Here is a 17,332-nt window from a genome sequence, read left to right on the forward strand (position 1 = left end):
TCCAAATCCTGGATTATTGTGAATGAGAGACACCTCTTCCCCATCAATCATAACTGTCAACTACTGATGTCTTTTATCCATTTTCTCTTGTTGGCATAAACAGTAATTTCATGCCTGTGAATATTTTCCTGTGTAAGTATGCCTTGATTTGTAATAGCCATAGTAAAAACTGTTTTTTAAGAAACTGTCAGAGCATTCAAAAGATAAGTGTTTTGTGTATCCAGAAATAAATAAATTATCCCTTTGTTTCCCATCTTTGGTGTATTCCATTTCTTGCTCCAAGTTAATCAGATGTCACAGTCATCATCTTTCTTTTCCTAGGGTTTTTTCCTTCTTTTATCTTCCCTTTTGTATTTAACTTTTTTTTTCTCACCGTTGTGGCCTCTCCCGTTGCGGAGCACAGGCCCCGGACGCACAGGCTCAGCGGCCATGGCTCACGGGGCCAGCTGCTCCGCGGCACGTGGGATCTTCCCGGACCGAGGCACGAGCCCGTGTCCCCTGCATCGGCAGGCGGACTCAACCACTGCGCCACCAGGGCAGCCCTGTATTTAACTCTTAATGTTCATCTTTTGTACATATTTTTTTAAACTCTGATATTTTCATATTTATTTGAAAACTTAGAGGTTTTAATGGTATTAATGTGTGCATTTTCATTAGATAGCAAAAACTGACCAAATCTTCTGCTAAGTGAGCAACTATTGTAAAAAAATTTTGCAAAGAATATGAATTTAAAAAACTGAATAATAACACTAATCTGCTAATAATCATGATCTCTAAAGGAGGGGATTAAGGAGAACTTTAACATTCTATATAAAACTTTTCTGCATTGCTTGATTTTTATACACTAAACATCTATAACTTAAGTGAGAAAACAATTATAATAAATTATTAATAACTGAATATTAAACATGAGATATTGAGCTAATAGAAAGCTGAAGTCAATAAATATCTTTCTCAATGTAAATAGGTCTCTTAGGACCTCTTCCAAGCTAGCAAAATACTGTTTAGTTCCTGGTAGGAGATAATTTGCTGTATGGATCCTTGGTTACTATAGACAAGCATTTTTTAGGGTGAGCTCCACAAAATATTAGCTCTGCCCCTTAGTAAAAGGCATACAGAAAAAAAAGGATTTTGTGCTTTGGTAACTTTGGGAAACACTGATTTAAACAAACATAAATAAGTTTCTTCACTGCAGTATTTCTCAGGATGTTTAATATGCTAATGCACAAGTGGGAACAGAGGGTATTACACAGGTTTTTCCAAACTTATTTGTTCCCAGTACCTTTGTTCCTCCCAGAACTACTGTTCCAAGGCACATATTTTGGGAAACACTGCTGTAGGGTGTTCAAGAAAGAGTTCATTTCATAGTGATAGGTAATGAAGGACCCTACCCCTTCTTATTTATCACAGGATTTATCCATATATAAAGATACCCTTACTGAATGAAGTAAGTCAGACAGAGAAAGACAAATATTATATGATATCGCTTACATGTAGAATCTAAAGAAATGGTACAAGTGAACTTATTTACAAAACAGAAATAGAGTCACAGATGTAGAAAACTAACTTATGGTTATCAAGGGAGAAAGGGGGTGGGAGGGATAAATCGGGAGATTGGGACTGACATATACAAACTAATATATATAAAATAAACAACTAATAAGAACCTACTGTATTGCACAGGGAACTCTACTCAATACTCTGTAATGACCTATATGAGAAATGAATCTAAAAAAGAGTAGGGCTTCCCTGGTGGCGCAGTGGTTGAGAATCCGCCTGCCGATGCAGGAGACACGGGTTCGTGCCCTGGTCCGGGAAGATCCCACATGCCGCGGAGCAACTAAGCCCGTGAGCCATGGCCGCTGGGCCTGCGTGTCCGGAGCCTGTGCTCCGCAACGGGAGAGGCCACAACAGTGAGAGGCCCGCATACCGCAAAAAAAAAAAAAAAAAAAAAAAAAAAGAGTAGACATAGGGATATGTATAACTGATACACTTGGCTGTACAGCAGAAACTAACACAATGTTGTAAATTAACTATACTCCAATAAAAATTAATTAAAAAAATAAAGTTACCCTGTTTGTTACATGTCATTTTTGAGCCAGATCTAGAATATTGAAGGTATAGATTTTTCCAATATTAAACTAATACTTTTTTTAAATAAACAAAACTTGTTTGTGATGGATTGTCCTTTTTATGTATTGATGGATTTAAAATTGTGGTTTATGTTCAGGATTTTTACATATTACGCTTATAAAAGAGACTAACCTTTAATTTTCCATTTTTTTTTTTTTTTTTTTCTTTTTTGCGGTATGTGGGCCTCTCACCGTTGTGGCCTCTCCCGCCGCGGAGCACAGGCTCCGGACGCGCAGGCCCAGCGGCCATAGCTCACTGGCCCAGCCACTCCACGGCACGTGGGATCCTCCCGGACCGGGGCACGAACCCGCGTCCCCCGCATCGGCAGGCGGGCCCTCAAGCACTGCGCCACCAGGGAAGCCCTAATTTTCCATTCTTGTAACACGTTGTCAGGCTTTGGTGTTAAAGTTCTGCTGGTCTCATAAAGTAAGTTGTTTAGTGTTCCATCTTTTTTCTTCTCTCTGGTAGAGCTTGTGAAATCTTGGTATTAACTCTCCTTTGAATGTTTGGTATAATTCACTAACGAAAGTATCAGAGCCTGGAATTTTATCTTGCTGTGTTTTATTTCACTCGATAGTTTTCAGTTTTGCAAGAGAATCTCACTTCTGAAAGAGGAGTCAGACCCCATTCAGTGTAGTGGCCACAGTCCCACAGCCTTGCCAGCAATAAGCAGTGGACTTAGCTGGGCACAAAGGAAATGCTTCAAGCTGCTCTGCCAGCTTGAAGATGAGGTTCAGGTTCAGAGGAAGTGGTGAAGCAGCCAGAAATTTAACAGGGTAATTCTGGAAATGAGACAGGCATAGAATAGCTGAATTAAGCTCCTTATACATCCTTGGCTGACTGAGACACTACACATGGTTAGAGACGATCCAAGAGACCTCGGAGAGCCCAGCAAAAAGTAAAAGATGAGGGAGACTTGAGCACAGGCTGAAACTTTGAATGCATTCCCCAGTCTACACACATATCAGCCAGCAGAGGGTAGGAGCCTAATTGGCTCAAGATGTTTGAGTACAACCTCTGCCCAAAGCATTGACTGACCAGTAAGCTATGCAGTCACAGAGGAAATCACTAGGGATCCAGTTTAAGCAAACATAACAAACTAACAAACAAAAATAAAGCAGCAGAGACATCAGTGGCTGCACATCAGGGAGATAGATTCTGCAGTTTAAATCTAGGCATGTTATTAAACAAAAAACCAAAAAATCCAACGACCCTCAAAAATATAAAATGGAACTCAGAGTAGCTACAATATATTATCTAAAATGTCCATTTTTTTAAATCAAAAACTACTAGATATGCAAAAAAACCCCAGAAAAGTTCTACCCATGTACCGAGAAAAAAGCAGTTAGAAGAAACTATGAGTGGGCCCAGCTTTTAGCTTTAGCAGGGAAACACTCCAAAGCAGCTATTATAAATAGCTCAAATAATTTTAGAAATGCTAACAATGAATCAACACAAAGCAAATCTCAATAAGGAAACAGTATAGGGCTTCCCTGGTGGCGCAGTGGTTGAGAATCCGCCTGCCGATGCAGGGGACACGGGTTCGTGCCCCGGTCCGGGAAGATCCCACATGACGCGGAGCGGCTGGGCCCGTGAGCCATGGCCGCTGAGCCGGTGCGTCCGGCGCCTGTGCTCCGCAACGGGAGAGGCCACAACAGTGAGAGGCCCGCATACCACAAAAAAAAAAAAAAAAAAAAGAAAGTAAACAGTATAAAAAAGAACCAAATGGAAATTCTAGATTTGAAAAGTATAATAACTCATATGAAAAATTCACTAGATGGTCCCAGCAGCAGATTTGAGATGACAGAAGAAATAATCAGTGAATCTGAAGATAGGCTAATAGAAATTATCCACTCCAAAGAACAGAGAAAAAAGAGGATTGAAGAAAAATAAAGTGTCTTAGAAACCCTGGAGTCAAGCATTCCAACTTAAATGTAATGGGAGTCCCAAAATGGGGAGAGAGAAAGGAGTAGAAAAAGTATTCCAAGAAATAATGGCTGAAAACTTCCCAAATTTAATGAAAAACTTTAACTTACATATCCAAAAGCTCACTGAAATTTGAAAAGGATAAACTAAAAGAAAACCACACCTAGATATATGAGGCAAATTTCTGAAAGCCAGGGACAAAGAGAAAAATCTTGAAAGCAGCAAGAGAAAATGACTCATCATATATAGGGGGAAAACAATTAGCTAACTAACTTCTAACTTCTCACTAGAAATAATGAAGGCCAGAAAGATAGTGGAATGACTTATTAAAAGGGCTGGGGAAGACGTAGAGAATGGACTTGAGGACACGCGGAGGGGGAAGGGTAAACTGGGACGAAGTGAGAGAGTGGCATGGACATATATACACTACCAAATGTAAAATAGATAGCTAGTGGGAAGCAGCTACAGAGCACAGGGAGATCAGCTCGGTGCTTTGTGACCACCTAGAGAGATGGGATAGGAAGGGTGGGAGGGAGATGCAAGAGGGAGGAGATATGGGGGTATATGTATATGTATAGCTGATTCACTTTGTTATACAGCAGAAACTAACACACCATTATAAAGCAATTATACTCTAATAAAGATGTTAAAAAAAAAGGGGGCTGGGGAAAAAATACCATCCTTTAACCAAGAATTCTATATCCAGTAAAACCATTCTTCGAAAAAGAAAATGAAATAAAGATATTACCAGACAAGCAAAAACTGAGAGAAGATGTTACTAGCAGACTTATTATATTATATTGTTAGATCTACAGATTGTCAGGCTATATAAAGAAGCAAGATCCAACTATATACTGTTCACAAGACACACACTTTAGATTCACAGACACAAAGAAGTTAAAACTAAAAGATGGAAAATGATATACCATGCAAACAGTAATCATAAGAGAGCTGGAGTGGCTTATTAATGTCAGAGAAAATGGGCTTTAGGGTATAGAATATTATTAGAGATAAAAAGGGATATTTCATAATGGAAAAGGATATGGATATCCTTTATATATATCTATATATATATGACCACTCATAAATTTACATGTACTTAACAAAAGAGCCCCAACATACATGTAGCAAAAAGTGACATAACTGAAAGGAAAAATAGATAATTCAACAATTTTAGTTAGAGATTTCAACACTTCACTCTCCATATGTGGTAGCCAGGAGAAATGCCTCCAAGAACTCCACCCACAAGGAACAGAACTGACCAAGAGCCTCAGCTAGTGTGCTGCATTTGCTCCCTGATTGTGCTTCCCATAGGCTACTGCCAGCCAGTTGGAATACTCCATGTCACTGGAATACTAAGGCAGGTCCATTCCTAAGAGAGATGAGGCTCTTCTGATTGTTAACTTTAACTTGAGGACTCCCAACAGCTTGGCTGAACCTTCCTTAGTCTGCACAGTAGTCTAGCATGCTTCTGCCCAATCTTCCTTACCTCTCTCCTTCACTCACAGCCAGGTCTGCATTGCAGTCTGAGGTCTCTTCCAAGTTTTTCCAGCTCCCTCTTTCCTCTCATAGTCATTTCCCCTAGTCTTCATGTGTTTAATCCCATCTTGGCATCTGCTTTTTAGAGGACCTAGATTAACACCACTGGTACCAAGAGTGGTCCAAGAAAATAGGTGGTCAGACAGAGATTTGGACTGGCTCACCTACTGCCCAGCAGAGGAAGAAGATGCTGTCCTGGTTGGGGAGTGGGACGTGGCACAAGATGGTGCCTCAGTTGCTAAAGGTTTCACTGGTGGTGGCCTGTGAAAATGTCCTGGTGGTGGAGAAAGCCGTGGAAGGAGCAATGTTTCAGGCCTTTCAAAAAATATGGGGGACCAATGCCTACAAAGACCAGAGTTGGCTGGTTGCTGCTAAGTTGTGACATGCTATTGTTAGCAAGCAGTTAATGGTTAAGTGTGAGAGTCAGAGAACCTCTGGTAGCTTACAAAGAGGTCCTGATCTTTTGCAGTAGAAGTGCAGGCACATTTGAGCAGCAGGCTGAAGACCTAATTGTTAGAGGCTCAGAACTCAATAGTTGTTTACACTGGTCAGCCAAGGCAGGACTGGTAGGAAAATGTCAGGGCCTTGGTGATAAAAACCTAGGATCCTAAAATATATGGGTGGGGACATCTGGATGGGTGCCTTTGAGGATATTGCCTCGGCAACCACCATGCCCCTGGGCCCTCTGTGCTCTGCAGAGGTGGCCCATATTCCTTAAAAAGAGATTAACACTTCCATTGTGCTGGCAATAGGTGCTTTCCTCAGAAGTTGTCCTCACCCCCACCATCTCCCCTAGCCACCAGGATGAAAACTGGGGCTATGTCAGGCCTAAGTAAATTATACTCAAAATTCTACTTGTGTGTGTATGTGTGTGTGTTCCTGGGGAATCGGCTGCTTTTTTTAGTTTTCTCAGTCTCTGACTAAAAATATTTCTGAAACACTAGGTTCCATCACTCAAAGCCTTAGGCCTCTTTGCCAACAGAAACAGCTGTAATTTCATTATGAAGCAGATTTGAACTAATTTTCTCTCCTAATGATCTGGGGAGAGGTTGCTTCGAGATACCAAAGTAACTTTTCAGCAACATACCATTTGAACTCTGAACAAAAACTAACCTGCTAAATCTACAATCTCATTTAGCCTCCAACACCAATTAGCACCTCAGTCCATCACCCTGAGGACAGTCAAATCTGCCATCCTTGGCCAACAGTCTAAATACAAGCCAAGCTACCAGACTAAATGTAGCTACTGCTCTGAGGTTGATGCCATTAGCTGTACGGTCCTCTGCTTCTCCTGTTGACAATTACCAGGGCTGGGACTGGGGTGAGGCAAGGAAGGCGTCTAGAGCAAACACGTGAAGAAGACTTCTTTTTAAGGCCCACCCTAAGCTAGCACTTCCTCCATCCAAGAGTCAGAGCCTCCTTACATTTTGCACCCTAGGGGTCTCCCTTGTGTCACCCTAGTCCCCAGCACTGTACATCACCAAACACAATGCATCCATTCTGGTGTAATGGACAGAGCATCAGCCCCAGGGTGGAGTGGGAGGGGTAGAAGTAGATTAATTACAGAGAAAGTGACCTTATAGCTAATTGAGGAAGTCATTGTAGAAAAGTGGGATGTCAGGGTGGTAATATGGTGATAGGAAAAGAAGTAAAGGGTCAGATGCAGGTCTGGGATAAGACCTGGGAACAAAATGAAGGTAAATGGCTTAGAACATGGAGAGTGAACAAAATAGTCATGCTGGGAGCTGGCTGGGCAAGACAACTGAACTCCTTACTTTATTTAAAGTCTTATTTTCATAGAATCACACTAGAAAATCCTGTTATAAGGTACGGAGAGAAAATCAGAAAATCCCTATAGAACTAAAATCTATATGTTAATGTTTTCAAAGTCTGGGAAGACTTCTGCGGGCATGTGGGATTTCTGAAGTTGGGCCAGCTAAAATTTAAGGGCCCTTGTATGACTATTATCTTTCTGAAGAAGGGGAAGAGCATATGTGCAAAAATCAATATATTGAATTTAACAAAATTAACGACTTGCATTTGGGTACTGTTTTATAGGTTATAAAGTCCTCTGACCATTGTCTTTTTGGTTCTCAGTCTTTTATCTGTGCCTTCGCCATTTCTGTAACCAATTCTGAAAAATCTCTTCCCCCTCCTAGACTGCAGGTTGAGACCTATTTTTTGAAACTGCTTTGAGATATAATTTACATACCATACAATTCACCAACTTAATGATTCAATGGTTCTTAGGCAAAAGTTGTGCAACCATCATGACAATTAATTTTAGAACATTTCCATTACCCTAAGAAAGATGTCCTGGACACATTAGTTGCCACTCCCTATTTATCCCCCAACTTCTCTAGCTGTAGGCAAGCTCTACTTGCAGTTACCTATTCTGGACATTATCTTTTCATTTTTAGTTTAAAGTGTGCTTGGGGATTAGGAGTCCTTACCTTTGGAATTCCTAATCTCTAAATGGTATGACTCTTGCAATAATCAGCGACCTGTGACAGAAATAGGAGGGAAAGAGAAATGATATTTAACAACCACTATATGTATACCAATATAGATTCATTATTTTCACAACCATCCTATGAGCCAGGTACCATTTAACTGTTGAAGAAACCGAGGATTATAGAAAGTAAGTAACTTGCCAAAGGTTACAAAGTTAGTAACAAAGCAAGGATGTAAAGCTTGCTTTTCTGACTAGAACTCACGCTGTCTTTGTTCCACTAAATCAGTAGTTCTCAAACTTTGGTGGGCACTAGAGTCAAGTGGAGGGCTTATGAAAGACAAATTGATTGGCCCCTCCCACAGAGTTTCAGGTTTACTACCTCTGGGGTGGGGCCCATGGATTTGCCTTCAGAGGTTGCTGATGCTGCTCTTTCTGAGACTGTGCTATATCCTGCTGCTTAACAGTATCCAAGAACGGGATTAATTAAGATCACAGAGCCAGATGTTGAAGTAGCTTTCATATCATCTGGTCATCTTTTCAGAACAGTACTTATGACCTGTCAAAGCAATTGCTGATTGATAAAAGGCAGGAGGTAGTTGGAAAGGCAAAACAGGGAACTAACATGCTGCAGAAGACATACTGCAGTGTGAGAACATTTTTTTCTGGTTGGGAAATGTGATAAGCAATTAGAGAGTTAGCTATGGTGCATGAAGCACCTAGAGGTAGCATTTGTCAGTTGGAGGCAAAATGTAAGGTTGCTTGTCTAGTTCAGAACTATAGCTGCTTTAAGGAGAGAAGGCAGGCAGATAGAGGACTGTCAACAGCAAGGTCTTTTCTCCTTTGGCTACAGCTGTAGTTGCACACTCATGCTGACTTGACTCCCAAATGTTAACTAGGCCAGAGCTTGATCAGACTGAAATCTGAATTTGTATTAAAAAAATTCTCACAGATACTGAGAGAATGTGTTCCCTTGAATCTGTTCTAGCTCTGGATTTTATTGAAAATGTTCGATTCTTTTTCTTAGTGGGAGGGGAAGGAGGGCATCTGGAAATCACTTAATCCAGAATCTGCAGTGTAATTGCTAGAGGAGGCTCAAACATGGTTTGAACATCCCTAGCTGTGGGATTTGGTGACCAGACTCCCAAGAGAGGATGACACAGCACAGGGAATAGCACAGACAGCCTGCCTTGCTTTTTAGAGAGCAAAGATGCAAACGACCTTGTTCAGGTCACCAGTGCTGAGAATACTCTTAATAATTTAAATGGATGAGGGGAACTTCCTTATGTGTAGGTGAGCCTGCCCTAGAGACAGAATAGAGAAAAAACAGCAAAGTGAAAACAGGGAGTGCAGAGTGCAGCTGGATTAGACCTTTATATAGATAGCTTTTGTTTCTTTTTTAAAAAAGTTATTTATTTATTTATTTTTGGCTGCGTTGGGTCTTTGCTGCTGCGCGCAGGCTTTCTCTAGTGGTTAGCGGGGGCTACTCTTCGTTGTGGTGTGCGGGCTTCTCATTGCAGTGGCTTCTCTTGTTGCGGAGCACGGGCTCTAGGCACGTGGGCTTAAGTAGTTGTGGCTCGCGGGCTCTAGAGCTCAGGCTCTGTAGCTGTGGCACACAGGCTTAGTTGCTCTGAGGCATGTGGGATCTTCTTGGACCGGTGATGGAACCCATGTCCCCTGCATTGGCAGGCAGATTTTTAACCACTGTGCCACCAGGGAAGTCCCCAGAGCACTTTTATGTATATTAACTCATGTCAAATATTATTATTATTATTAAACAGGGTGCAGATAAGTGTAATGAGTTAGCTCAGTTAATGAGTTAGTTTAACTAGTTAATAGATGCATGCACTAGGATTAGAGGTAGACAGTTACTTGGAATGCCAGGAAAACAAAACATTCAGAAATAATAGTAACCACATAAATGCAATCTAGGGAAAACCACATTTCCTTCCAAAGTGGTAGAAGTAAAGTTTACTTGTTGGTACTTTCTTACCTCTTTCATATTTGTTCATTCATTCATTCATCCATTCATTCAACAAACATGTATTGAGTGCTTCCTATTTCCAATTATTCTGCTCTGTGGGCCTTGGGAATGTAGAAATAAGATATGGTATCCATTCATTCAACAAATATTTATGAAGGTCCTACTATGTCTCAGAAACTGTTTTAGGTGCTAGGGATATAGTAGTTAAAAACAGACAAGCAGGGGCTTCCCTGGTGGCACTAGTGGTTAAGAATCCACCTGCCAATGCAGGGGACATGGGTTTGAGCCCTGGTCCGGGAAGATCCCACATGCCATGGAGCAACTAAGCCTATGTGTCACAACTACTGAGCCTGTGCTCTGCAGCAAGAGAAGACACCAAAACGAGAAGCCCGCACACCGAAGTGAAGAGTGGCCCCCGCTCAGCAACAAAGGCCCAACACAGCCAAAAATAAATAAATTAAATAAATAATTTTTTAAAAAAAAGATTAAAAAAAAAACTAGACAGACAAAGCAAGAAATGTATAAACCAGTTTGGAGTAACAAAGGGAAACAAACTATAATAAAAATATTAAAAATGTGATAGAGGATGGGTAGACAACTAGTGTGATAAAACAAGTATAGTACTATGTTAACAGCAGAATCTAGGTGGTGGCTATATCAGTGTTTACTGTAAAATCTTTCAACTGTATGTCTGAAAGTTTTTATGATAAAATATTGTAGAAAAAAGTTATAGGAATGATAAAAAAAGGCAGAGATTTGGGGAAAGTTCATGGAGGACATGGCATTGTTTTATCCTCTTCTTCCTTTCAGCTACCTAATATCCCCTTAGCTATGAATCCATCAAGTTCCAAATTCCAATAGGCCAGTATCTTGGGCTGTGAAGAGCTCTGCAAAAGTCCTTGAAGATCTTATCTTTTTAGTGGAGAAAAACTTGGAGGAGAAGCAGACACATGAATCAGCTAAAACTCACCCACCCCACAGGCATTTGATAAGGCACCCTTCTAGCTAACCTCTCCCAAATGCCTGCCTCTGGGTACCAGGTAGCTGCTCTCCCCAGCTTAGTTTCCTGTCTGAGCTTCTGTGGAGTTTGGTTTTGGATGGTTACCTGAAATATTTAAAAAGTGAAACGAACATTTGTTTTTTCTAATACTTAATTTTCTTTAGTAATTTTTTTTCAAAATAATTCTGAATTTTAGGTAACTTACTAAGTTTTGAAAGAGAATGCTATAGACTTAACTTCTCCTTTTGACTGTAGGACCCCCATCGGCTCATTTATGCCAGTCCCAGGTTCACAGGGGTAGCGGCTGTAAGTGACTAGTCTAGTCCTCCCTCTCTCCCCTGTGCCCCAACGAAGGTTCCCTTTCCAGTTTCAGCCCTTTAGGGGCTTTTCCTCATAGATCATTTATATAGGGTCTTGTACCTGTGCAAGTACTTTACGTTAAGTACTTTAAATATAATAGTTCATTTAATATAATAATCCTAGCATGTAACTGCCATTATTATTCCCACTTAACAGATGACAGCATTGAGCAAGGGAGATTAAGCAATTTGCTCAGGGAACTGCACGTCAATGCAGAAATCTGGCTCCAGAGGTGGCGCTGCTCTGAGTCATCAGCAGCTACTGCCTTTGTAACCAAGTGCCTAATTCCCCATTTCTGAAAAAACAGTTCACTTAAAGGTATTAATAAGTCAACGCGACATTAAGTATTATTTTAACGTTTCCACAGCCCTAACTCCACAGGAACCTCAGTGTTTGGGATTTCAAACTATGGTTAGAAAGGGCGTTGATGTTAGGAGGGAGGGCTTCCCTCAGATGAGCTCCTCAAATTACCTTTCTCTAGGAAGGACTCCAGAGACTCGCCGTTTAAGGAGGATGGTGTTTGGGGGTTTCCAAGAGAGGAAATATTTAAAGCCAGCGGCTGACATATTATTTAGGCAAACGGGAGGGGGAAAAAATCTCATTTTCGGAACACAAGTTTTTAGTCTGGATAATGGGTAAATGACATTAACTCTTTGTTTCATCTTAACCTTCCAAGCTTGTTCTAATATTCCTTCTCAAACCTGAGGCATCTCCTCCATTATCTGATCTGTCCTTTTAGCTTTTTGTCCCTTTTGAAATAGGTGGGAGCATACCCAATTAAAACGCAGAAGTCTCCTTTCTTTTCCTTTGGTACCGCCGCAGGTCGTCGTCGCGGAAAGGGTTAACCAGGAGGGTTGGGAGAAGGGTCGGGCTCACACCTTTCCCATAGACCCCAGGCGGCGGCGGGGCCCGGGAGGGGCGGAGGCTGGGGCAGACGCCTCGCCGCCGCTGCCTCGGCGAATAGCAGTGCGCTGTCCGCCCGGATTGGAGCAGCAGCATCACGCTGACCTCTGCCTGGGATGTAAACCCGGGCGGCCGCAGCGGGCAGAGGAAGGCTCTCGGCTCCTCCGGGAAAGCCAGCTCCAGCACCGGGATCCGAGCGGTGCGCAGGGAGCCGCGTCAGCCTCGATCTGGGCAGCGCCCAGCGAAGGCTGCGGGAAGCGGAGGGAGCCCGGCGCGGGCGGGGAGCGTGCGTCCGTTCGCACAGGCAGCGGGAGGAGGGGCGGCGCGAGCCATGGCCGGGGACAGCGAGCAGACGTTGCAGAACCACCAGCAGCCTAACGGCGGCGAGCCCTTCCTGATCGGCGTTAGCGGGGGCACGGCCAGCGGCAAGGTACGGCGGGGCCCCGGGGCCGCGCTCTCTTCTCCTCCCCACCTCTCCCCACCCCGGCCCCGGCCCGGCGGCGCCGCATGTGGCCGGCGGCCGCGGGCCATGTCAGTTCCTGCAGCCACCGCGTGGCCCGCGCGCCTCCGCTGCTGGCCGCGCTCCAGTGCAGTCTTCCCCGCGCAGACTCCGGGCGCCGCGGCAGGGGATGGGCGGCCGGGAACTCGGGCCATCTGAGGTTCCAGGGGGTACTCTGGCCACGGATCACAGGGCTGGCACGCTCCCCGGCGGCGGTAATTCGTGGCCGGGGTCCTATGGGGGAGGGGCAGAGAAAGCGGATGCTTATTGTTTTGCAAGTCCATCATGGGGGAGAGGGCTTTAAGCGGGGTCTTCTACGAACCCCCGGTACACCCGTCTTCCGTCGGCCTGGCGTTGATGTGCTCTCCCGGCGACGCAACCCCGGTGCCAGGGGCGGAGCGAGCCGGGTAGCCCGACCGGGAGGGCTGCGAGAACGTGCGAGGCGGCGTCCCGGGGAAGGGGAGCCCCACTTGGGCTGGACGCCGGTGCCGGGGATTGCAGGGGTTTTCGGGTAAAATCCTGAGAGCCAAATAGGCGAGGTGACATCAGTGAAATGATCATAGTCGGGGCTTCTCTTTTTGGGGGGTCTTAAGAGGAAACGCGGTCGGCTTCAATGAGAAAGTTGTGCTGGCCCCATGCTTTTAGATGTCTGGGGCCGTACGCGTCTTGCATCCGCGGAAGGGGGTCGTCCTCTGGGTGTCTGACTCCTCTAGGCTCCTGCTTTCTTTGTTTTTTCAGCAAGGCAAGGAGAGACTAGCGATATGCTTTCCTAGCTTTGCCCGCGGCTTTTTCTGCAGGTGGAGAAGGGTGGAGTCCTCTCAGATGTTTTTCTTTGCTCCCCTGCCTTTAAGATGTGGCTACTTGTTTTCCCTACTGTTTAACAAGTTTATTTGGTGCCCGGGCGCTCCTCAAGGGGAGCCTGCGAGAGATGTGCTGCGCTCTGGGTTTGGCGAGGTGGGATGATGCCTCCTAGGGTCAGGAAGGCTGGTTGGCGCCATGAGAAGCGAGCCACGAGGTTTTGCTCCGGAGCAGACTCTGCCGTAGCCCCTCCTCCATTTTGGTTTTACATTTTTCCCTCCAGGTCTGGACTACTTTGGCGCGCGGGGCCCAGGCAAGGCAGCTGGCGCTATGGAACTTCTTTATTGATTAGTTAATCTCGACTGTAGCTCCCAGGGCTTGGGATTTGCCTGCTTTATGTCCCAGAAGTTTATGTTGAATTTGCCCCTGGTTGAATGCCTTTTTTAATTTTTAAAATTTTTGCATGTTTTTTATTGGAACTATTACTAGTAAGTCAAAGCCAAACCAGGATGCCAGCTCTTTTAGGAAATGTACCTGTTATATTAGAATTTTCTCAGTCCCCTTCCGCACCCCCCCGCCCTTTCCATAGTATATTCGTGTTATGTGGGACCTTTTTTGTTGTTGATGGCCGTATTCCCAGCTTTCCTAGCACGATGCCTGGCACATAGTTGGACCCAAATATTAACCTGAGATCCAGCCCTTCTAGGGGGAAAGAGACCAAAACTGGCAGATGAGTGTAGCATTTAGAAACAAAATGACCTTGGTAATCATCTAAATAATTTAGTCACTACAGAGGTGGAAACTAAGATCCTAAAAGGTGAACTAACTTCTTATTCTTGTGTGTTCCTCAGTCATCACCTTTTCTCAGTGGATAATCAGTATAAATGTGTTATTTCGGTAACGTGTCATGTAGGAGCTAGGAATGAGCCATTAAGGGAACTCAACTCTGCTGTCCCTATTTCTCATCAAGGAGGAAGATACTCCCAAGAAAGTGTCTATTTTCATGCAGTTTTTAAAGCATGTTGTATCTTTTGGGCATTAACAAATACTTTGTCATTGTAAGATTTTATAATTTTTTTGTTACTAAAAAAAGTCCAAAGGAGCATTGGACTTCAAAAATTCTTTATTGCGGGCTTCCCTGGTGGCGCAGTGGTTGAGAGTCCGCCTGCCGGTGCAGGGGACACGGGTTCGTGCCCTAGTCTGGGAAGATCCCACATGCCGCGGAGCGGCTAGGCCCGTGAGCCATGGCCGCTGAGCCTGCGCGTCCGGAGCCTGTGCTCTGCAACGGGAGAGGCCACAACAGAGAGAGGCCCGCGTAGCGCCCCCTCCAAAAAAAAAAAAAAATTCTTTACTGCAGTCAGTTTGCTGCAATTATATCTTGATTCTTTAGTCCAGTCCTTAGTGCCTTTTCTCCAAGGAATTTGAAGTTTTTGTTTTTGTTTTAAAGGATGGTCAGCATTAACAAACTGGACCTCCTTTGGAAGCCTCAAGTCTGAACATTGTGGTACAGGAGGGCCTGGAAGCAAAGCCAATACTCTACCCCCTGTATATTTGCTCTGTGCCTGTTAAAGGAATTTGGGAGAAGGCAGAGGGCCCAAGGACATTAACAAAAAAGGACAGTTTTAGAGATAGAAGGAACCTCAGAGGCCCTGGAGTCCAACACTTCATCTCATCACTTACGGATGAGAAAAATAATGAATTCAGATCATATATTCGTCCCAGCTATTGGCCTTGTTTAAGAAGAATTGAATAAGGCATGCCCGGAGAACACAAGTTTACACCTTCAACCTGGAAAGGGGCTACTGGAAATGGCTACAGAATGGTTTCAGAGGTACTTGACCCAAGAAATGCAGATTGCTTTGTAGTCAGTGGCCTGGCAATATAGATCTTGATTGCTTTCTTCCCTCCTTTATAAGAGAAAACAACTCCCTGTTCAGCTTCTCTTGAGAGCTCTAATTTGTCTCAATGTTGTTGCTGCCCTGAGTTAACAAGTATTTTATCTTAGCCTAAAGTATTTCGGTTGTATAAGGCAAAAATAGCGATTGTGGTCCATATATTACATTTTTTTGTTGTTTTGGCCGTGCCACACAGCATGTGAGATCTTAGTTCCCCCACCAGGGATCGAACGTGCACCACCTGCATTGGAAGCATACAGTCTTAACAACTGGACCTCCAGGGAAGTCCCATACATCACATTTTTAAAGTTTGTTTTATACATGAAGATTAATTAGAACTCTAGAGTAAGCTTTGCTAGGCTGACATGGCAAATCATTGTTAAAAACTCATCTTAAAATTGTGGTGGGTTGAGAAAGTAATTCTGATCTATGTTAAAAATCACATTCTCGTATTTCTACCTAAAGGACAGGTCTAGAAAGAGCAAGAAGTAACACTGGTTGGGGAAAAAACCAGTTTAAACTTCTTTACCTGAATATATATATCTATGACTTTAGGTGCCATTCCCTCTCCTCTTTATTTTTGCTGTTTACTGCCCTCTTGGCCAATTAAAATAGCTTCTCAGTCTGCACTGCCATCAGAGTGGTCTTCCTTAGTGTAGGTCTGACTGTGTCACTCTCCTTTTTGGAAACCTTGGGTGCCTCTCCATTGCCCAGGCTATAGGTCAGATATTTCAGCACAGTGCACATCCCCCTGGCCCCCAAATGTGGTCCCTATTTATTTATTTAAATTTTAAAAATAAATTTATTTATTTATCCATGGCTGTGTTGGGTCTTCCTCGCTGTGCGTGCAGGCTTTCTCTAGTTGCGGCGAGTGGGGGCTACTCTTCGTTGCAGTGTGTCGGCTTCTCATGGCGGTGGCTTCTCTTGTTGCGGAGCGCAGGCTTCAGTAGTTGTGGCTCACAGGCTGATAGAGCACAGGCTTAGTAGTTGTGGCGCGTGGGTTTAGTTGCTCCGCGGCATGTGGGATCTTCCCGGACCAGGGCTCAAATCCCGTGTCTCCTGCACTGGCAGGCAGATTTCTAACCACTGTGCCACCAGGGAAGTCCCACCAGACTATTTTTCCACTCTTGTCCCCCTTCCCCACACCTAAATGCACGCACACATATCTGTGGAACTGCTTTCATTTATACTTTTGCTCCTGGTCTTCTCTCTGGAATGTCCTCTAATCCTTTCAAGGTTTCAGTTTTGTTAATACTTCTTCCAGGGAACTTTGTTATCCATTTTCTTAATCAGAATTATTTTTGTCTCTAATGCTTCCATAGTTTCACCACATTTTGCCTAGTGCTGGGGTTATTTGTTGACTGCTTCCCCCGCTATAGTAAAAGATCTATAAGAGCATCTCATTTATTTCTGCCTTAATGCCCATTACAGTGTTTGATACAGCGTTTGTTGAACTGATTAGGCAGACCATCATTTGTAATTATCCTTTTATTCTTTTAATTCATAAGACTATTTGAATTAGGCTTTGAAGCCACAGTTGAAACCGTATTTAACTGTGCTATTTGTGTTGCAGTGACTAGACAGTAAAAAAAACCTCTGAACCCTAATATTCAGGGTTCAGAGCCTAGCATTTAATTAGTATGTACTAAATGAATATTTGTTGAATGTCATTGTGAAGAATACTGTATTAAGAGGAAGTCTGGTTATAAGGAAATATGAAAGTCTTTGTCAGTATTTTATAGTTACAAGCGGCTTAAACAGCTCATCAAGCCAGTTTATCATTAAAGCATTTCCTTATCTCTTCCTTTTGAAGTGGGGCAGGTGTCTTCCCCATTGATGGATA

The 17,332-nt window shown here is 43.5% G+C and overlaps 1 protein-coding gene and 1 long non-coding RNA gene across 3 annotated transcripts in view; one reads left to right on the forward strand and one right to left on the reverse strand.

Moving 5' to 3' along the window:
* Positions 1 to 1,967: 1,967 nt before the first annotated feature.
* Positions 1,968 to 12,758, reverse strand: LOC136794056 (uncharacterized). The gene is made up of 3 exons (XR_010840268.1): positions 12,168 to 12,758; positions 8,052 to 8,102; positions 1,968 to 2,915 (listed from the first exon to the last, which is right to left on the reverse strand). It is a non-coding gene; the product is annotated as an uncharacterized lncRNA (long non-coding RNA).
* Positions 12,305 to 17,332, forward strand: part of UCK2 (uridine-cytidine kinase 2) — a 74,019-nt gene continuing 68,991 nt past the window's right edge. Inside the window, exon 1 of one of the 2 annotated variants that reach the window (XM_059045969.2) lies at positions 12,305 to 12,727. In XM_059045969.2, the coding sequence (XP_058901952.1) occupies positions 12,629 to 12,727 (99 nt within the window). In that variant the 5' untranslated portion in view covers positions 12,305 to 12,628. The remainder of the gene's footprint in view (positions 12,728 to 17,332) is intronic. The other variant, XM_059045961.2, reaches the window with a different exon arrangement.

Source organism: Kogia breviceps, chromosome 1, assembly GCF_026419965.1.
Source record: "Kogia breviceps isolate mKogBre1 chromosome 1, mKogBre1 haplotype 1, whole genome shotgun sequence".
In the NCBI taxonomy this organism is placed as follows: domain Eukaryota; kingdom Metazoa; phylum Chordata; class Mammalia; order Artiodactyla; family Physeteridae; genus Kogia; species Kogia breviceps.